The sequence below is a fragment of the Macrotis lagotis genome, chromosome 6 (assembly GCF_037893015.1).
Source record: "Macrotis lagotis isolate mMagLag1 chromosome 6, bilby.v1.9.chrom.fasta, whole genome shotgun sequence".
Lineage (NCBI taxonomy): Eukaryota > Metazoa > Chordata > Mammalia > Peramelemorphia > Peramelidae > Macrotis > Macrotis lagotis.
In genome coordinates, this window is record NC_133663.1 from 91,197,869 (window position 1) to 91,220,314 (window position 22,446).

At 36.4% G+C, this 22,446-nt stretch overlaps 1 protein-coding gene across 2 annotated transcripts in view; it reads right to left on the bottom strand.

Annotated features, from left to right (window-relative positions):
• Nucleotides 1-396: 396 nt before the first annotated feature.
• The window catches only part of GTF2F2 (general transcription factor IIF subunit 2), a 155,062-nt gene continuing 133,012 nt past the window's right edge, over nucleotides 397-22,446 (bottom strand). For both annotated transcript variants that reach the window (XM_074191706.1, XM_074191705.1), the window contains 2 exons: nucleotides 20,835-20,978; nucleotides 397-1,058 (listed from right to left, as the gene is read on the bottom strand). In XM_074191706.1, the coding sequence (XP_074047807.1) occupies nucleotides 939-1,058; nucleotides 20,835-20,978 (264 nt within the window). In that variant the 3' untranslated portion in view covers nucleotides 397-938. The remainder of the gene's footprint in view (nucleotides 1,059-20,834; nucleotides 20,979-22,446) is intronic.

A 22,446-nucleotide genomic window follows, 5' to 3' on the forward strand; every position in this document is an offset into this window, starting at 1 on the left:
TATTGTCCATGGGATTTTCTTGGCAAAGATACTAGAGTAGTTTGCCATTTCCTCCTCCAGTGGATTAAGGCAAACAACTGTTAAGTGACTTGCTCAGGAACAGAAAGCCAGTGTCTGAGGCTAGATTTGAAATCACTTCTTCCCTGATTTTAGGCCCAGAGCTCTAGCCGCCAAGCTACCTGTGAGAATTTTATACTGTAATGCTTGGGGAGGCACTGTATTATGTATCTCATCCTCTTTTTAACACGCTTCCATTTTGGTAAGGCATTTTGACTTTATTTCTATCAAGTTAAAGAGCAACACTAGATAAGCAGTTCTTCATTTTTCCACTGAATACTAATTTGAGTAAAACAGAATTGCCAGGGTCCAAAAGTTGTCATATGAAATACTCTGGTACAAATTAAAGTGGTCTCTTTTTATTGATAAATTTAAACCTAAAACATGATCACATTAAAAAAACCTGAACAGATATCTTTGTTCTTCAGCAAATTTCAAAATGCTTTTTTCATTCAGGAGACTGTGGTTATCTCTTTTTTCCCCCCTTGGTTATGCCAATCTTCATTTTGAATCAACCACTCTGGGCAGGTAAAGGCAAAGTATCATTCAACAAGACATTTGCTATTAATTCAAGTCTTCCTGTGGTGTTAGAAATTTTACATTTTAAAGTCAATATTTGAAAACAGAACCAATTTTAAAGCAAAACAATCCTTATATTGGCTTATTATAAATTTCTTTTATAAATAACTTCCCTTCTCCAAACTTTAGAAACTTTACTCAAAAATAAACAACAAAAAAATAAAGCTGGAGGAATTAAAAAGTATCCATTCTTTACTCTTGTTAGTAGATTGTTCAATTTTGAGGACAGCTGCAGGGTCTGCTTGGTACAATCACCAGCCACCCTACCACTAGCTCCTTGTTGGCATATCAATTAGGTCTTCCTAATCACTTTTATCTTCTCCTTGGTAATGCCTGTACTCTGGCTTCAGCTCCCAGGTATTTTTGTGGGTCCCCTTAACATTGTAAATGCCTATTTCTCTCAAGATTTCCTTTAGGTATATCTAAAAGAAGAAAAAAAACATCAGATTAGATTATGAAGGCTGATAATCACTATACTTTGCTTAAAACACAATTATTTGTTTGCCAAAGCAGACTTTTATGTAACAAAAATCACAACTTGCCAAATGTCAAGCTCTCAGTGGGATTTTGTGACTACAGTTAAAGAATTCGGCTATGTTGGCTTCTGACACTATACTATTAGTCATGTCACACATACAATTACCATGTATTTGAATTCACAAGAGATTGGAAATCTATGCATGCCAAATTTAAAACAGGTGATTTTTTTTCCTAGATGAAAATACACATATACCTAACAAATTACTGGTGTTCAATGTTTATTATTATGATGATACCTCATTAATAACAGCAGTAGTCATAATAATTCATCTCTGCCAACCCTGGGATTACATCATGGAGTTCTACATTAAGTGACGGGTTGAGAAAGGGTTGATATTGTGGTTAGTATGGGGAGACAGGAGGAGGATAAAGGGAGGAAAAACATTCCTGAAGCTGGAAGTCTGGAGCTAAGCTTGCTAGTTACAGAGGATGCCTGGACAGTCAATCATGTTCTCCATGACCATCTTCTTCCATGGCCATGGAAGGAACACTGACCTGGGCTGCAAGGACATCATAGAAAATTCAATAGTGATAGCAAAGTGCTTCAAAATCTCTGAAGTCAGTTTTGATTGGTTTCAAGGAGTCAATGTCTTGAGGGGGCATGTAGTGCTGCATAATTCCTTCTCACCAACAGAAAAGTAAATAAAATTACCTAAAAGAAGAAAAGGACCCAAACCCCGTGGGTTATTCTACTATTGTGCAAAACTTAATACTATACTGCTCTACTGTGTAAATAATTGCATCTCTGCTGAAAAAATTGGAAAGGAACTACATATTATAAGCTGACCACTGCTAATCATTCCCCCTTTAGGGGAAAATCAGTTGTGACTTTTAGTCATGACTTTCAAATTTCATTGACCCGCTGTGGAGTATCAAAGAGGAGTCCTGGCTTCCAGTGCTGCCTCTTCCTGACTCTTGGGATGGTAAGGCAGAACATCAGAACAACCACAGACCTCCCCTGCTGCTTCTAAATGAGAATTTTTTTGGAGGGTGGTGGTGGTGGTGGTAGAAATGAAAGATGGGAGAATTCTTTTAGAAATTGACTTTATTCTGTCAGGAGAAGACTAAACTTTTGAGAAAAGTCACAGAAATATTATGTCTAGCTTTCCATAGAGTTATGTGATAAGACAAATAACTCGGTTATGTAGAAACTTGGTTCCGTCACAAACGAAGCATTTGGGCTACCTCCAGAGTTTATAACCTGGGACCCACAAACTTGGTTAAAAAGAACTGCAACTATTTCAATACACCTGATTTCCATTGGGATTCTATATATTTTGTGTTATGAATTTTTAAAAAAAATGTTCTGTTATGATAGAAAAAGTTCTTCCCCCTGGACCAAGGGATCTGCCCAGCTGGCCTCTTCTCTCTTGGAAGGTTAAGGGTTCTCTGAGGTTCCCAGGTCTGTTGCTTAGCTCACTGAGATACACAATCAGGGTGAGAGGTTCCAGTGAATGGGCAAGGCTTCTAGCTAATTCTTCCCACAATGTATAGCACATTTCTAAGGCTAAATGTTTTTAAAAACAAAACAAAACTGGTTGCTCAAAAGGTAGTCTGTCCCTTGATGTCAGTAGTCCCAGCCCAAGCCCAGCAGGTGGCAGCAAGGGATCAAATGAGCAGGGGGGGCTGTGGTCTCCCAGGGTCTCAGTGGCACCCTCCCAAACCATCTGCTGGGGGGGTCAACAAAGGCCTTATTGAATGCATACACACAGACGCTTCTGAACTGCTCAGATGATAAACAAACCAATTGCCTATTACTTCAAATTATATTTTTTAAAAAGGAGTATACCTTAAGAGCTAATGGAAAAGAAATCATAAACACAAAACTATGAGTCACACATGGGTAGAACATGACCAATATAAATAAAAATATGAACAGTAGTTGCCTTTTAGTAGTTTGCCTTTTAGAAGCTAAAGGTGAAAAAAAAAGAGACTGAAAGAAGTTAAAAGACCTCCCAGCCCAAGGCTCCTTTACTTAATAGCAGCAACCATAATTCTGAAATACAAATCTGTTATAGTATTGCCACATTAATTGGTAACAAACAGGCAAACACTCTCACACACCAACAAGAAACCCTTATAGATTTGATGTTTTGGGGGGATGCCTGGCTGGCTTGGTAAGAAGGCTAACAGTATACCATAACTTTTTTACATGATGACAATGCTAATGATGGTTATGCCAAAAAAGCACAAACTTTGAATTCTTTTCCCTTTAATGGAGATAGAAATGGTTGTAATGAACCATTTACATTCTCTTACTTTGACTAACATTCACTAAGCACCTACTAAGTACAGAGCACTGTTAGGTGCCGGTGAGTCTCTATTATAAAACAAAACATGATGAGTGCATAAGAAAGGAGAAAAGTATCATAAAAGAAAAACTTCTGGCTGGGAAGGGGAAGCCATTTCAGGCCCTGGGAGCCAGTACTGGGGGGGGGGGGGGGGGGGAAGGAAGAAAAGAGCACCATGTATGTGGAGAGGAAGAACAACGAAACAAGACAGCAAAGAGAGAGGAGCAGCGGGTTGTGCAGGATCTTTGCATGCCGAGAAGCTTGAATTTCACTTGGTAAGCACTGGGGAACTGCCAAAAGGCTCTGAGCAAGAGTGATAAAACCCTAGTTGTGGGCAAGGAAGAAAGATCTAGCAGCAGAGTGCAATACGGGTCATAGAAGGGGAGAAGATGGAGGTAGGGAGAAGTAATAGAAGGCTAATAAAATAATGTAAACATGGTAAAGTTCCATTCTTAGAAGACATCTTCAGAAGCTAATATCTGGACAAGGAAAAATGATCTTCGTTCAAGCTTACTAGCTTGTTCACAAACCTGTAACTGACAGACCCAAGTCAGCTAACCTGTCCACAGTTCCCGTTTAACATTAAAATGAGGGAGTTGGACTAAATAATCTTTGAGGTCATTTTTAATCCTAACATTTAATCCTAACAATCCTAACAATTCTGTGACCCTGACCAGGTAAAGCAGGCAGAAGATATTACCCTGGGAAAGCACTCAAAGGAAGACTCCCTAAGAGCAAAGAATACTACAGGGTAAGACTGAGATGAGGTACAGCTTGGAGGAGAACAAGGATACATCATCAAGGCAAGGTTCCTCTTGGCTATCAGCTACTTGGAGCTCCCTAACCCATTACTGATGTCCTTGTGGGGCATTTGAGGTGCATAGTTTGAGAAATGTACTGTGGCATTAATTCAATCTTCCTGTACTTGATTAGGTTATTTTTTTTTTAAATTCAAATAAATGGGATTAAGTGACTTTCTCAAGGTCACACAGCTAGGTAATTATTTCACACAGCTAGGTAATTATTAAGTGTCTGAAGCCGGATTTGATTTGAACTCAGGTCCTCCTCACTCCAGGGCTGGTGTTCTATTCACTGCACCACCTAGTTTTCCCAACTACGTTACTCTGACACTAAATTTGCAAATTATTTGGATAGAAAGCAACTACAGGCATCACAAAAGTGGATTTATAAACCTTTAATGGGATCACAGACTGACAAAAAGTCTTTTTTTGGTTACTGAATCAAGTTCTTAAGAAACAACTATGTTTGATAAATGCCATTTAATATTGAAGAATGACCCTTGGACTATATAAGGGCATGCCAATTATGTATAAAGAGAACATTCAGGGTATTTAGTATGGGGACTGGTACTGGAATCTGTCTCTTCCTTCTATGGATTTTGCTTTTCTGCTTTCTATTGTTTTTATGAAAGAAATCTGCCCCCAAGTCAATCAACTTTATATCACAAAAGGTTGGGGAGATTTCTCACTATAGACTGTTGCTGCTCTGCAGTACAAGATCTGAAGGAATCAAATGGCTACTATCCAGCAATTCTCCCTCAAAGAGCCATGTGGGAATGTTTACAGCCATACTGAATTTAGGGAAAGACAGACCCACAGGTTCTTTGGGGAGAAAAAACCAAGTTATTGCATGACCCCAACAGGTCAAAGGACTAGAAGTCATTTATGTAGGGGGATAAATGGTAATTGTGAAGCAGAAATTTGGAGGTTCCTCTTCCTTCAGCCCATGATGGTGTCCTACTTCTTCCCAAGCCGAGCTAATATATGTAGAATCACATGACTGAGCAGCCTATTGTTTGGTTTCTTCCTGTCTCTTCTCCCACCCTTGCCATTTCTTACAGCCACGCAATCATCCTTTTCTCTATGGATGCTCCCAACCAAATGATGGACTAATGTCTGGAAAAGGTCTAAGCGCATCTGAAGGAGGCTTTGCATAAGGAATATTTCTGAATTTCAAGAGGGTAATTTAAATACCCCGGAGAATGAATTTACCTTTGAGTTAAAGTTGAAATCTAAGTTCTCATACTTGGTATATAAAGTTAAAAATGTTACTCAACTTGGTTTTTTATTCATAGATTTTACCCAAATGTTTATGCAAAGGCTACATTTAAATTAAAAATAATTCTGAATAATGTAGCCATTAAGAAAAGGGAATCTATATTTTTTTAAAAAGCAAACTGTTAGAGTAAGTAAACAAAGATGGCTAGCTTGCTTCATTTCTGTAGGTCTCTGATACCACTAAGATGTCCACACAAAGTTAACCCAGGACTAATGATTCCAAAATAACACTTATTTTTAAAAAGTGAATTTCCTGTTCTGAAGTGAGGTCTGTTTCAACCCAGATAGTTACTGTCTGGGCTGTGATTTTCTGTTCCAAAATTACTTTTGTAAGAGATGAGGGATGATGACTGCATTTGGTACTAAAGAACAACAAGCTACATATTAAATTCAATTTATGGGTCACTATGCAAATGTGAAACAAAATGGCAACTGATAAAAATTTCAAATATAAGTATCCCTCTTTACTAGATAAACCTATGGTTCATAAAACTAGTTGAAGATTTATTAAGAAATGAAAATTTTAATAATCAAAGATCTCATAACTTTGTAGTAAACTGTTAGGAACATAATTCTTTTTAATTCTTTTAAATAGGGCTGTAGGTATTATATAAAAAAGGAAGGAAAAATGGAGGTCATAGTGCCCCATACCAAAATAGGAATTAAACCTACTCTAATTTTTTGATAAGTAGTCATCTAATCTCTCCTGGAGACCTGCAGAGATGGGTTACTAACTCACTACCTCCTGATATATCTCATTCCAGTTTTAAACAGCTCTAATTATGTCCATGTTAGCTCTCTTCTGCAGAACTGAACATAATAGATAGATGGAGAAATGAATCATCAGGTCTAGGAAAAACTTTCCTTGTGCTCCCCTAGGGCCAGGTATAAAGCAATGAGATGAAGATGATTGAGCAAAAGTAACAAGCACCAGCACCAATAGTCATATATATGTAAATAATGTCACATCATTTGTCTAGCACCTTCCAAGGAAGAAGGTGTTCCATCCATAGGCAGATTTTTCATATCCCAAATAACTGAAAATTATGAAATTCAAAATTATTCCTTTATACTTACCATTTGTTACATATATGACACCAATGCCTTATTAGAGTACACAGTAGGAAGAGCATTGGACTATGGGGTCTGGGCTGTTTTGGTTCTAAAACCATCAAGCCATGTCAGGTATGAGGAGGAGGAGGAGGATGTCCCCTTTTTAAGCCTCAATCATCCTCTTGGATAAGGCCTTTTTCTATTTTAAGGTTGAAGTTTAAGACTCTTTCCAGTTCTACAAGTCTATGATTATTGTGACTTTATGGAAGTAAAGCTTCTCACAAAAGTTCTACAACAAATTACATGACCAGAAAGCCAACTGTTCCCAATTGAGGCCTTTAAGGTTTGAAGGGGCATCTCCTCTGTCCCAATATAATAAGCTAGGGCCAAGCAATAAATTGGGCACTGAGAAAACAAATAGGAGAAGAAAAGAACTCTTTGATGTGAGAAAGCTTGGGGACTGGCATAGAAAGAGCTAAGTAGCAGAAGGCTGATTTGGGGCAGGAGATGACCTCCTCTAAGCTTCCAGTTCTCTAAACATTAGTATCCAGAATTTCAGGCTTCTGCTCCAGGCTTCTTCCCTTTTGATCACTGTTAACTTCAATCACAGTTACTCCTCAAGACATCTGAAGGATGACCCACTTTAGTAAGAATATGCTTTTTCACAAAATTGCATTTATCTTTTGCTTAGCTGAGAATTCTGTTTCTCAGTATTTTCTGAGTTTTTGATGGGCCTTTTTCAGAGATGTCTAGGAAACTATTTACTCTAACCCCTTTCTTACTTATGACTTTTAATTTCATACATGTTACAAGATGATTTAGACTCTTAACTTTCATGGTCTCAAACAGCCTTCTTCCTTAACTCCTTTTCAAGTTCAATCATGTTTTAAAATTTGATAACCAAAAGAAAATCCTAAACGGCTTCTAGCCAAGATCACAATCCATCTTGATGATTTTGTTATTGATAACCAATCAATAATCTAGACCCTGTATTCAGGATGCTGCTTGAATGGTTTTTATTCCAAAAACTTTTGCTTCTTTGATTTGCTATTGAATATAATGAGTTTTTTGTAATTTGGAGGTGAGGTGAAATTAGGTAATCTTAATCTGATTAACTAGGTACTTAAATACCAGGAATGATATACATTTCTGTGACATCTCCTACTTGGTGTTCCCTTGTTCTAACAATTTAATATGTGTCTGTAATGCTTGATGATTACAAGTATTACATTTTTAAAAATTCAAATCAATGGGATTAAGTGACTTTCCCAAGGATATTTAAACATTACTCATACCTGGTCCTTGCAATAACCTAAAGAAGCTAATGAGGGCAATTCCCATTCTTTTTGGATGATGTAAAAATCAGAGAGATTCAGTGACTTGTTCTAGGTCATGCAGCTGGCATTTTGCAAAAAGAGCCAGGCCTTGGATTCTTCAGATTCCATATCCAAGGGTCTTTCAGGTCTCTCTCACTGCTTGATATGGAGAATGCTTTAAATTAGACTTAATGGGAATGGTGGCTACAAACCAAGATGATAGGGCACAATTAAATGAATTTTGAATTTGTTACCTAGGAATAAATATATGAAGAATCAAAGTCACTGAAGATAAAAATTAAGAAGATAAAGATTAAGATGACACAATCTTCTTTTTGAAAACTGTAAAATGAATCACAGCACCTTAGCACTCTGATAATCACATTAGTGAGATCAAAAGAGGAAAATCTTCCCTGTCATTAGAGGAGTTAAAGAAAATATAGTGACATCACTGAAACTGAAATTAAAAGGCAAACTTAGAATCTCTGTAGGTGTATTTTGTATCAACGGACAAATTCATGATGAATTACGCAGCATTTTCAGTGGAGCATTGCTTATATGAATAAAATCTAGGTTGAGCACCCATCAATTATAAGTTTAATTCTTATGCAGCATTCTACTTAATCACTAAAACTAGTTGTATGTACTCATTTTTTAGTCAAAAGGAGATCTCTTTCAAATGCAATTTCCAATAACAAAATTAGAAATACTTAATCTTATTTTCCTAGTTGATTATTATTCTTTGGGAAGGTCACTTTTAAAAATAGCACTTTAATTTTTTTAAATTACAAGTAAAGTCAATTTTAAATATTCATTTAAAAATTTTTTTGAGTTCCAAATTTTCCCTTTTCCTCCCTCAACTCATCTCTCGCTAAGACAGTAAGCAATTTGATATTGGTTATAAATGCAATTGTGTAAAAAATATTTCCCTATCAACCATGCTATGAAAGAAGACACAGACTAAAAGAAACACACAAACACACACACTTTGTAAACAATAGCATGCTTTCTTCTGCATTCTGGAAAGTCACATTTTAAATAAAAAGCATGTATTTAGGAAGCAGTGACAGAAATAAAATGTCAGTCTTAGGAGGGCTGAGAAGGGAGGAATATCAATCTATAAGAAGCATCCTCTTATCTCCCCTCTCTGTACTTCCTGATCCCTTTTTAAGTTAAGCAGCAAACCAGAATTGGAAGTTAGGGGGAAAAAATAGGTTTTAAAAGGCCAAAGTTATTTTTTCCAATTGACTTAAATTTCAGGAATGAAGTATAAAATGGTGAACAAGAAGATTAAAGTTACAACACTTACTAAGACCTGCAGAGCATGATATTGATTATTCTAGAAAGCTTACTGAAATGAAAGGAGTACTGATTCTTTTTCTGAAATAACTTTCAAACTAGGCATGAAAATAAGTTCCAGTTCAAGTATTAAGTTGTCCCTCCACCAGCCCAAGAAAATAACTCCTCTAAAAAGTCAAGGCAATTTAATAAGAATCAGTAGATATTTAAAAAAAAATTAGTGGAATCTGCCTTATTATGTAACCAGGGAATTATGCAAAAAGTCTTTTTTTAAATCAGTTATTAGCAACAAGTTTTGATTACTTATTTGAGCCTGGTGGATCAACAGGAAATAGAGACAGGAAGATGGGAAAGTAGATGATACTGGTAATGGTAAAATATCATTTCTGTGGCTTAATGTTATTTAAAAAAGTAATAAGATTGATACATGGTTACTTTCAATTTTATTAGCTAGTACCTGTCTCATACACTGCTCCTGTCTGAATACTGAAGACTCTGGGATGTATAGGGTAATTCTATTTTTTTTCTTAAAAAATATTTATGAAAATGTAGTTAGCTTTCTGATTGTACAAGGTGATATGATATTTCACTAATACAATGGTCTATAATTTTCTTAGTCCCTTTCACTGATACAAATTTAAATCCTCAGAGACAGCGCTGTATATGGTCTTTTTGAGTTGTGGTTGAAAAAATTCAACAAAGTAACAAAATTTTAAAAGAAATAAAAAAAATAGATACAAGTACTTTTTGCCCCCTAAACTTTAACTCATTTATCACAAACTTAACAGAAGAAAGTAAAACTTAACCTAAATCTTGTCTTTGATTCAGAAACCTTTTAACTATATAAGTATCAGCTTGCTCTTATGCAGTACTGTCATTTAAATTCTAGTTACCTTATAACCCTTATGTAGAAGTAACCCCTTCAGCTCCTGTAATGAAAGACTGTATTTACCAAGCCCCATGCTGTCCCTTTGAAGGCTGTACCACTGGCTCTGGTGGTGGTGACCTGTGATCACTGCCACTGGGGAGGCTGAGACTGGTGTGCTGTTTAAGCATGGTAATTCTGAGTGACAGCGGGCTAAGACCTACCAATAAGCTAACAGTCCCTTGGGGAGGAGGGACTGTCTGGTGGCCTGGGGAAGGAAAAAAGCCCAGTTCAGAAACAGCAAATTAAGGCTTCCTTACTTCTCAGAGGCTGCTGCACCTCCATCTGGGTGAGATAGGGAGAATTAGTCTCAGATGATGGAAAGACAGACAGATGAATAATTTGACAGAAAAAGATGATTATGCACTCATGTCACATATGTAAGTCACTTTTCCCTTTGTTCATCTCTTTTCAATTATGAGTTTTCCTGACAACCAAGTGAAGAAATAACTCATATACCCCCATCCCCTTCCTAGTAATACTGTTTTAAATCACAGAGTTAGTTTGAAAGCAAGGCCCCAAAAGTTGTTTTTCTAAAGGCAATGGGGTTAAGTGACTTGCCCAAGATCACACGGCTAGGTAATTATTAAGTGTCTGAGGCCAGATCCTCCTGACTCCAGGGTCGGTGCTCTATCCACTATGTTACTTAGTTGCTCTCAGAATTTGTTTTTTAAATTTGACTTCCTGACAGATTTCTGAAAAGGAGTTATAATCATTTTATTAACTTTTAAACACACAGTGGGAATAATACAGGATAGAATCTAATCAGAAAAATATAGTAATTTCTTCAAAATCTTTCTCAACTCAGTCATTCAAGAAAAGAGTCTCTCTAATTTGCTTTTTAAAGTAGAGTAGCATTTCAAGGTTAGATACTTAGGGGCACTTATTTCTGAATTATTATGTCATCTTAAACTTAACCCTTCTGTGACTTGACTCTGAGTCAGGCACAAAGCACAACCACAGCTAAAGCACACTGGTTTTGAATTCAGAAGCCAAGGCCAGGGCTCAAGTCTGGGTTCAACTGCTTTTACCATTCCATCTTGGATAAATCACTTTTGCCCTAGGGAGTTCACCAGGCCAGCTGAGTGGCAGAGTGCATAGAGCACTGGTCCAATAATCAGGAGGACTTGACTCTTACTAGCTGTGTAACCTCGGGCACCTCACTTAACCCTGATTGCCTCACATCCAGGGCCATTTCCAGTTGTCTCGACCATATCTGACCACTGGACCCAGATGGCTCTGGAGGAGAAAATGAGGCTGGTGATTTCCCACAGCACCCCCCCCCCTCGGATAAATCCAATTCATATGCTTGTCTTGGCTTCATGTTCCATGATGTCATAGTCTTCTTCAAGAGTGAAGGACAAACATCATCGTTGTCATTCAGAGAGTTCCCTGAATTTCTCACTTGCTTCATTGAGATTTCTTTACTCCTAACTTGTTGAGAGCAGATTTTCGCTAAAGTTCCTTCTAGCTCCAAGATTCTGTGTTTTGATGAATTGGTGAGATCCCTTAATGTTTCTCTTCATTGCTGAGTTTGTCCTTCAAAGGTTTTCTGTAGTTCTGGTCTTTTCATTAGGAATGCTTGGAGTTCTCTTCTTCCCAAATGGTCTTCCCCCTCTCCCCCCCTGGATTATACTCATTTTTGCTGAGTAAGTCACTCTTAGGTCTAAGCCTGCGTCCTTTGTGATCTAGAACAGGGCTGTCCAAAATGTGGCCCACCCATGGATTTTAATTTTCACGAGCAAAAAATAAAGTAATCGTCTGCAAGAAATGTGTATTAGATTTTTTAATTCTATCACTAATAATTAATCTTGCTGATGCTAATTTTCCTTAGTGTTTTTAAGCAGTACTAAGGAAAGAACGAATCACATGGGATTTTCAATCAATCTGTGGGATGCATCTGTATGATGCAACTAGTCAGTATATTTTGTGTTTGCTTTCAAGCTTCATGCCTTTTTTTTAAAGGTTTTTGCAAGGCAAATGGGGGTTAAGTGGCTTGCCCAAAGCCACACAGCTAGGTAATTATGAAGTGTCTGAGACCAGATTTGAACCCAGGTACTCCTGACTCCAGGGCCGGCGCTTTATCCACTGCACCACCTAGCCGCCCCTATTCTCCCACTTTCTAAGAAGTTAAAAGTACCATGACTTTTTGTGGTGCTTGCTAAACCTAAGGTTGGACTACAACAATTATATATTAGTGTACTATATTTTTTATTCTGGGTGTGGCCCTCAAATAATTATTTTCATTTCAATATAGTCCTATGATACTCTGAAGGTGGCACAGCCCTCATCTAGAATATTGCCTTACTAGTTCTTTGCTTCTTTACAATGGTGGCTGCTAAACTCTGTGTGATCCTGACTGCAGCTCCTCAAGATTTTAATTTTTTGGCTGCTTACAGTATTTTTAATTTGATCTGAAATGTATGGGTTTCTTTCCAGTTTTGAGATTTCTTGAAATAGGTCATCTAGGCTTTTTCATGATCATGTATTCAGATAGTCCAATAATTCTAATTTATTTTTCTCTTCAATTTATTTTGCAAGTCAGTTCTTTTTACTATGAGATACCTTATATTTTTCTCTATTTTTTCCAGTCTTTTGATTTTATATTTCTTATTGACTCATAAGTTATTGGCTTCTATTGCGTCCATTTCATTTTTTCCCTCAAGTGCTCTTATTCTATTAACAAAAGCATAAAAAAAACCACCCCATCTCTTTTAAAAAACCAACAAAATTTTGCTTTCTTCTAGGAATTCTGGTTGAATTTGTACCCATGCTGTGTTTTTCTCTGAGGTTTTGCTTGTAGATGTCTTGGAGTCATTCAATTCTGTGTTTGTGTCCCCTGCTACCAAATAGCTCATCGTGATGGGCTTCTTTTTTTTTTTTTGTCTGACCACTCATCAGTCTATTTCCTAATTCCAGATTTGATGTTAGAGTTCAGCTCTGTGGCACTTCTGGTCCTATTCCAGCTTTCTTGGTGCAATGCATTGTTGTATTATTCTAAGATTTCAGGGACAAGTTGGGGACCTGTAAACTTTCAGTGCTTTTAAAGTCTGACTGCTGCCCTTCTTGTTTGAGCTCTGCAAATTCCTGGCCTGGGTTTGGATCTGAGCAAGAGTAGACTTCTGCGGGACCTTGCCCCTCTCAGCCAGATGGAAAGCTCAATAGTCTCACAGAACTATAGAACTGTAGAATCCCCTATAGTCTGGGATTCCTCCCTGTTATTCCTCTGCAGGCTGGCCTAGATGCTGGAAGTGAGACTGCATGGAGTCTTAAGTCTGGCCATAACACTGCTGCAGCTGATGCTTGCTCCTCTCCCCAGACTAGCCAGGGCCTTCCTCCTCAGAAGGCCACAACTGTGCATTGCTGCCTCCTCTTTCTACCCTGGATCTATGACTACCCAAAGTTGCCATTTGGCTCTACTCTCAGTTGCAGGTCTTGGGTACTCTAGATGTGTCTGAGACTTCCTCTGGACTCAGCACAAACCCTCTCCTTAGAGTTCCACAGCTTGCTCCTGGACCTCTGCTGCCTCCAGGATCCATTGAGTGTTATGCCAAACTGGACTGGACAAAGGATTCATTATGATTTTACTGGATTTCCCCACTGGGATTTGGTTTGGGACATTTTATGTATTCTTAGGAAGAATCTGTAGAGAAGAACATATTGTAATGCTTCCTATTTCTCTGCCATTTTGGCTCTGTTCTCCTCTGGCACTGCTACAAATATTCAACTAATTTAAAATTTCACTTTATTCTGTGAATACTAAACTCAGCAGAAGCTAATGGAAATTCTTCATTCCTCTTTGGTTCTGATCATCTTGGAAGCTCCCTCCAACTATGGTCTCTTCTGTGATAGGTCAGTTGCTCTTAGAGCCTTCATTTTCAAAAGTGCTCACTACGTTCAATACTTCATTTTTCCTCGGACTTTGGTCCTGACTCTCCAGATTTTGTTTTCTAGAACACTCCCATTTAAATAACTTCTCCCCTGCCTCTGTCCTAGGCTTTTCTGTTTCCTTTTTTGGGTTGTCTTCCCAATTGGAATCTAAACTTCTTGAGTAGGGAATGTCTTTTTGTCTCTTTTTTGCATTATCAGCACAGATCCTGGCACACAGTCAGTGCTTAAAAAAAAAGATCAGCTTTAATAAGAGAAAAATTTTATCTTTGTTATGATACTTTGGTCATATATATGTTGCCTCAGAAGATATATTTTTTCTGGTTCTTCTTTCAGGCAGTAAATTCAATTTCTACAAGTTTTGACTATACACTGATAAGTAAGTACTGATGAGCACAAAATAAAAGTGACCACATGCTGTATGCATTTAATAAAGAAGTCAAGATCACAAGTGGTAAATGGTCATGTATATGAAGCGTTCAATAAATAGTTTAACACATCAGAAGAATATTTCTACTTTAATTTTCATAGCTGGCCTCAGAAATGCTTCAAGGAAAAGAACAGTCAAAGTTAATTCGGAGTGGTTCATCACCAGGTTGGCCAGGGTGACATTTTTAACCATAGCAATTAAGACATTCCATTGTGATGAAATGAGAGACCCCTGAAGTACCCAAGTTTAGATTTTATCCATTTGTCACAGATATCCCACATATTTTATTATCAATTATGTTTCTGCAGTCTGACCCATGCACTCAAACAGGGGGGTGAATCACCCACAGTCTTTGTTCAGTCTCAGTTTCTCCAACCATAAAATGAAAGGATGGACTAGATGATCTGGAAAGTGCCTGCTTGCTTTAAGCCCAATGATCATCTGTCGCAATACAAACAGGACCCTAATAAACAGATATGCTAGCTATGCTAACACGGAATAAAAGCTAATTATACTTCTTGGAAAAGTCATTCTCCTGTGTCTTATTATGGTAGTATTACATAAAAAATGAAATTATTCAAGTAAGTCCTGGGTCCTTGAACTTACAAAAATCTTTAAATCTCTGCATAAGTGCAAGATTTTTGAAAAACTAAAAAATTTCACGCCAGACATCTGCTGAAGAAAATATACAATTTTCTTATATTCACAGAATGTTTTAATTTATCTGGTACTGTTTTTATTGTTGCTGAATATAACCTTGGTGCTAGAAAACAATGGATTGATTTTGTACTTCCCTCTGGCTAAGGAGAAGAAAAAAGTAAGAGAGGCAGATACTTCAGCAGTGAAAATGGGAAATACAAACTACAAACAGACAGAAAAATTATGTTAAGTTAAAAGAAGGGAAAAAGAGGGAACCCCCCCCCCCAGTACAAGGTGAAAATTAGTGGAAAAAAAGCAGCTAATAGGTCTAAGAATATGTTTTGGCGATTCAGACTATTCACATTTTTAGACCATAAGCTGAATGGACAACGATAATACTTTAATGTTCGGACCACTGATAATATTATTTAGTGATAAATATAGTAATTAGAATAGCTTTCCTCAGTAAGAAATTTGTTACTCTTTCTTAAATAATGGGTCTCTAAATGGTATGATTTAAAGAGTCCCTAGAGGTATACATAAATTTTCATTTAGATACTTGGTGTCATCTCTGCCTCATGAACAAAAAAAGTGCTTATTATAGATATCTTTTTTTGTTTTCTTTTTAGGCTTTTGCAAGGCAATGGGGTTAAGTGGCTTGCCCAAGGCCAAACAACTAGGTAATTATTAAGTGTCTGAGGCCAGATTTGAACTCAGGTACTCCTGACTCCAAGGCTAGTGCTCTATCCACTGTGCCATCTAGCCACCTCTTATAGATACCTTTGAAGAAAAATTTTGCTGTCTTTTAACCTTACTTTCACTTCATTTCATTTCTTCCCTACTTATTGAGCCATGCCTTATAACAGATTTTTTACAAACCCGACACTTAAAATATACTGTTATTTAAATTTATATTACAAAGGACTATACTTTTTTGTCAAACTCTTAAGAGATGCCAGAAAGAGACTATGGGGTTGAAAATTACAAATTATTACCACATCTTACATACTTTCCCCTTACTAGAAATTACTTTTCTGCTTCAATCTCACCCCCTTTTCTTCTGGACAATTGCAGTAGATTCCAGGTTGATAACATGTTTCCAAGCTCTCCTATCTCATACTATGTAGGTGTCAAATTAATTTTCCTAAAGCATGGGTCTGTCTATATAATTCCCTGGTTCAAAAATTTTGAGGGGTACCCCATGAAATTCACTCTGAAGATCTTTAAGATACTCCACAGTCTGGCTCCAACTTGTCATCTTTTCCAGTCATTTCTCCCTATTCCTCTTCATGTATTCTATTGTATATAGAATATCTGTATATCTGTACTGTATATTTGAACTGGTCCCACAATGAAATCTATGCCTTTTCAATATTACCTGTTGAAATAACTTTTGGTTCTTTGAAATCTCCTTCTAGGTGCCACATTTCCTTGAAACTTTCCCTGATTCTTTCCCCCTCCCCACCCCCACCATGAAAGCAACCTCTCTTCAGCCCCTGTAACATTCCTCCTTTATTGATGTATGTGTACACACACACACACACACACACACACAAGAACAGGTAGCTGATTAGGCAAAAATCCCCCTATTTTCTGGATTGATGGTCAAAGACAGAAAAGTAGGACAGATGGTAGAGGGCTGACAGGATAAAAGACTAATTTTTGAATATGTTGTCAAAATAATCTTTATTGTGAAAACAAACAGGGAAAAGAAGAGATCCTGATGTAGCTGGAGTTATTTTCAGCGATATTATTAATGATCTATCCTAGAAATGGATGGTTAAAGGAATCCTTAAGTTGAAGGAAGTAACTGAAATGTAGGCATGATGAATAAAAAGTTTTTCACAATGGGACCAATATGTTACTTTTTCTTCAGGATCATCTCAATAATTTGTAGAGTAAGTGGCTCTGTAGGATTTGATTATGGATGAATGAAATGGTCACATGGTAGAATTTTTCTTTTTGTGAGAGGAGGAAGAGGGGATTAAAATGGATCTGCCTTTTAAAAAGGAGCAATTAGCCACCACCTCTTCACATTGTTTAGATTCCCTGAGATACTGCTGTATATTTTTCTACTTTGTAAATATGAAAAAAAGTAAGGAAATTAAAGAAATAAGAAGTTCAAGGCTGAAGATCAAAGTTGAAATGATGCCAAGTGATAACCAATACAGCTCCACTGGCATGCTGTCTATGTAAGAAAACCCAAAGTTAAGAATTATAAAAGACTCTTTAAAATGGCTTTTGCTACACATGAAACACTGGAATCTAACCATGTGCTAACTGATTTATGAGCTCATAAATAACACAATTTCCTTGGCCTAACAATTAAGTCATAAATATATCTCCACACAAGGGGAAAGAGACTTAATGTGAAGCTAACTCTGGTGATGGTTTTTCAAACTAGTCTTTCAGAACCAATAAGGATATTTCAGACATTAACAAAAATGATCTGTTAATACCATATACTTTTTGGCCTGAAATATTACTAGAGATAGAAATAACACAGGAGGCATGGAGATGCATGGCAGGATGTCAGAAACTGCAACTTCTTATATGAGACTATTATTCAAAATGAACTAAAATACAGGCATGAAAAATACAAAGTTTTTCACAATGAGATTAATTATTTTTCTGTAAGATTATCTCAAAAATTTGTAGAATATGCAGCTTTGTAGGATTGATTATAGATGAATGAATAATCTTGCAGTCCACTCTAGATTTCAAATTTTCTCTTACCTACTGATTCCAAATAGAGCAAGATTTCTAATAATGCACTAAATCCAGCTGCAAGAATGCTATAATATAGTAGTTACAAAGTAGTCCTATAACTAGGCTTGTGTTGAAATCTCTCCTGACTTCTGATACATGATGGCTAGGTGACCCTGAAAAAGTAATCTCACATCTCAAACTAGATAATTCTCTAAGACTCTAATTCACAGTAAATATGATGATTTGCACTGCTTGAGGGCTCACTATACCACTGAAATCATAGGCCGGGTTCCTATCTCCTATAAATGCTAAGATTTATATTTTTAGGAAGAGGATGATCGTTAGCATCATTTGGACTTCATCAAGGGGGAAATTAATTCATGTCAGAAGACAAAGCTGATACAGTCAGCAACCCCCTCCACTCTCAAATGAAGATGACTATATAACTCTCTAGCTCAGACAGGAAAAGGATGAAAAAGGGGGGATAAATGAGAAAAATGTAGCAGATGATGTCAAAGTTTTAGGGAAAAGAAGGTAAGGGAAGGAGAAAGCGAGGAAAATAGAAGAGGAAAAAAAAATTAGAATAGCAAGGCAAAATTGGGAAGAAGGACGAGAAAGGAAACAGACTGTATAACTTCCTGACTTTCAGGTGGATTATCCCCCACTTTCCTGGAGCACTCCTTGTTGGGCACCATTTTGGTAGTGTCAGAGTCACTATCAACATTCTCCCTATGCTTGTAAGGTCCAGCTTGAAAAACCTACAGCCTAAAAAAAAAAAGTCTTGTTTCTAAAGGATTGGCAATTGACAGTCTGAATACAAACTGAAGCACACTTTTTTCTTTCTCTCACTTTATTTTTTCTTGAGATTTCTGTCTTTGTGTGGAAAGGTGGGATTATGTTTACCTTTATAACAAGACTATTGTAATAATGTGAAAAAAATAGATAAAATGAACAATGACAAAAAACTCATTATTTTGAGAAAAGGGTCCATAGTCTGAACTAGACTAGACTTTTAAATGGATTCTATGACACAAAAAAGGTTAAGAATACCTGATCTTAACATGGACAACTGAAAGAAATGTCCTTTTCTATGTAGAAAATTTTTCCCTCAAATAATCTTATGGAATACTCTTCTATGGAAAAATCATCTGCTATCTGTCACACTGCCTGAAGATTTCCCTATCTTTAGCAATTTATTTTTTAAAGTATTCCACAAGAACTTTTATTGTCCAAATGCACAAAGATACTTAAAGGAAAAAAATACAGATCTAATCAGTTATTCTATTTTAAATTCTCTTGCTCATTTAAGAAATACTTCTTTAAAATTTTGATGGGGAAAGGACTGCAATTATCAAAGTGCTCGGCATTCTTGTAGTGAGCAGCTTTCTCTCTTATTTAAAAAAATTTAAACACAAGAGATATTTAAGATCATTCTTGTATTCATTTATTTAAAGAAATCATGGTGTGAGAAATCTGGGACACTGATACATTATTGGTGGAGCTGTGAACTCATCCAACCTTTCTGGAGAGGAATTTGGAATCACACCCAAAGGTCAACAAAAAATATGCATACCCTTTGATCCAGCAGTACACTACTGGGTCTATACCCTGAAGAGATTATGAAAAAAGGGTAATCATAGCAGCTCTGTTTGTTGTGGTAAAGAATTGGAAATTAAGTGAATGTCCATCAACTGAGGAATGACTGAACAAATTGTGGTATACATATGTTATGGAACACTACTGTTCTATTAGAAACCAGGAGGGATGGGAATTCAGGGAAGCCTGGAAGGATCTGCATGATCTGATGCTGAGCAAGATGAACATTGTACACCCTAACAGCAACATGGGGTGACGATCAACCTTAATGAACTTGCTCATTCCATCAGTGCAACAATCAGGCACAATTTTGGGATATCTGCAATGGAGAATACCATATGTATTCAGAGAAAGAATTGTGGAGTTTGAACAAAGATCAAAGACTATTACCTTTAATTATATGCTGGTGTCACAAAATATTTTTAGAGCTTAGGTTGTGTTCTTTAAAAGGTACAAAGCTGTTGGACCATTTTCTGTAAACTATAAGATTCTAGCATTTTGTTTTGTAACCATGGTCCATGGATTTACATTCAAGGTGCTTCCCTAACAGTAGAAAAAACTGCATTGCATGTACTTTTTATTTCCTGACATTTTGGTTAGTTATTTCAGCATTTCAGTCTCTTAAATAATGATTTTTCCCAGTATATAAAACAGAAAAATTTAATTCTGAAAGTTTTTAAAGATATGTTTGTATATTTATAACTAAAATTCTTAGTTTATTTTTGTTTAAATTTCCATATAATTTATTTGTGAAATTCTTGTGGGCTTTTGTTAATGTTTTGTTTTCAAACTACATTCCCAAGATTTTTCAGTCTCCAGAACTGTGATGGTAGTATCTCACTTGCCTAGAAGATTCAAAATTATGACACATCAGTACTAAATAGTAATAGCTTATGTTTATGTAGTGCTTATCAAGGTTTTATATACTGGTATTTTAAAAATGCCATTTCATCTGCAATATGACAAGTGGATTGCTCACCAAGCATTAGATGGATTCCTTTACATTTTGATAGTGGCAGATTTCTCTGAGTATTCAGTGTGAGAACAGATAAGGGGTTATTTGGTAAAACCCAAAGACCAAGTGTTCTCTAGTAGTTATTACTTGCAAAATACCTAGCACAGAACCTGGCACATAAGAAATGCTATATAAATGTTAGCTATTGCTATTACTGGTCTAAGTTTGGTAATAATAGCAAAACAGCATTTATATAGTGGTTTACAGTCATGTGGATAGAGCAGGGGAGTTCTTATTAACCCCATTTACTGATGAAGAAATGGTTGGTAATAAGAGATGATGTAAAATTCAGAATGTGCCTAGGGCCAAATTTGAACTCAGGTCTTCTTGCCTCCAGCTCCAGGGCTCCCCCCCCCCCGCCCCCGGCCATTTATATATTTGTAGTCACATGAAGAAGATCAATGGAAATATATACATACCACAGGCTGCTTGGTGATGTCCACTAAATCCTTAATGTTGTAATACTGATGTTTTTCAAAAGCTGAAAACAACATGTCCAAAACCTGTTGTTTATCAGCTCTAGCTCGCTTTCCATCTTCTTTCTTTTTCTTCTCGTATTCAATCTATTTAGAAAATGAAATGAAGACAAACATTTAGAATACTCTCTAAAGATACAAATAGTTATTTCACTTTTGTTGTTCATTAACAACTTCTAGTATCAATAAAGAATTGGCAATAATAAAGATGACTGAAAGAAAGAATTGGTAATAAGGCAGCCTACAGGAAATGAAAAGGATCACTGGTCTTTCTACATTTTGTGTATTAACACATAGACAATAGATCAATTTCTATCACTAATATATATTTATTTGAAAATTATAATTTATTTATTTATTCATTTTTGCATGGCAATCAGATTATATGATCATTTTCTTAAAGGTACCATTTTAGTTAGTCAGAAGGGACAGCACAAATAATTAAATTGGTTTTCTTTTTGATAATGAAAACTTTAGATATATCTTCTAATTAGGGATATCAAATTAGTAGTAAAAAAATTAACTTAATTTACTCCCTGGAGGATCTCAAATACTTAAAATAATAATTTAATAAACATATAAAAATGTAGGTCAAGAAAAAATAAACTAGGCATAATTCATATAATAGAAATAGTAGTAGTTGTATTTCAGTATTGAAGAAGACCACGACATCAGGAAAGTGATGTCATGACTTGCACATAATCTGGATTACAGTGAGGGAGCACTGTGAAAGCTGCCATGCTCACTCCCATGTGAACTCAGTGGCCTGACTGAGGAAGATGAGGATAGGTGGTGATCAATGGAAGATCATGACCCTTTAGAGGCTCTTAGACAGTAGAGAGAAGCTAATTCATCTCTCCAGGGTCTAATTATCAGTATGGTAATTTTATGGCAACAAACTTTTGACTGTATGGTAAAGTTCACCTCTGACAAATGCTAAGTGTCAATAACATCATTAACAGATAATCAAGTTCTGATGCAAGATGATGAATTCCTGTTAAATGGAAGGTCATGGCTGTGCATCTTAAGGTGATGATCCCCACAAAAGTTAAATCCAGGGGTGGCTAGGTGGTGCAGTGGATAGAGCACTGGCCCTGGAGTCAGGAGTACCTGAGTTCAAATCCAGCCTCAGACACTTAATAATTACCTGTGTGGCCTTGGGCAAGCCACTTAACCCCATTGCTTTGCCAAAAAAAAAAAAAAAAAAAAGTTAAATCCCTTAAGTCTCAGTCTACTCATTGTCACTGTAGTTTTCTTTTTTTAATTCAAAAATTTTTATTTGTTTTTCCAACTACATGCAGCAGCAGTTTTCACTAATCATTTTTTACAAGGTTTTGAGTTTTATATTTTTCTCCATCCCTTCCTTCCCCCCCCCAATGGAAAGCAATCAAATACAGACTTTACATGTATAACTATGCTAAATATAGGTCCATAATTATCATATTGTATCACCATCTTTCTTCTTGGACATGTATTGTTCCTAATGAAAAAATTTAGCTGGCCCTGTCTTTTTATAGTACTAATGAATCCAAATAGATTATGCCAGTATATTTTT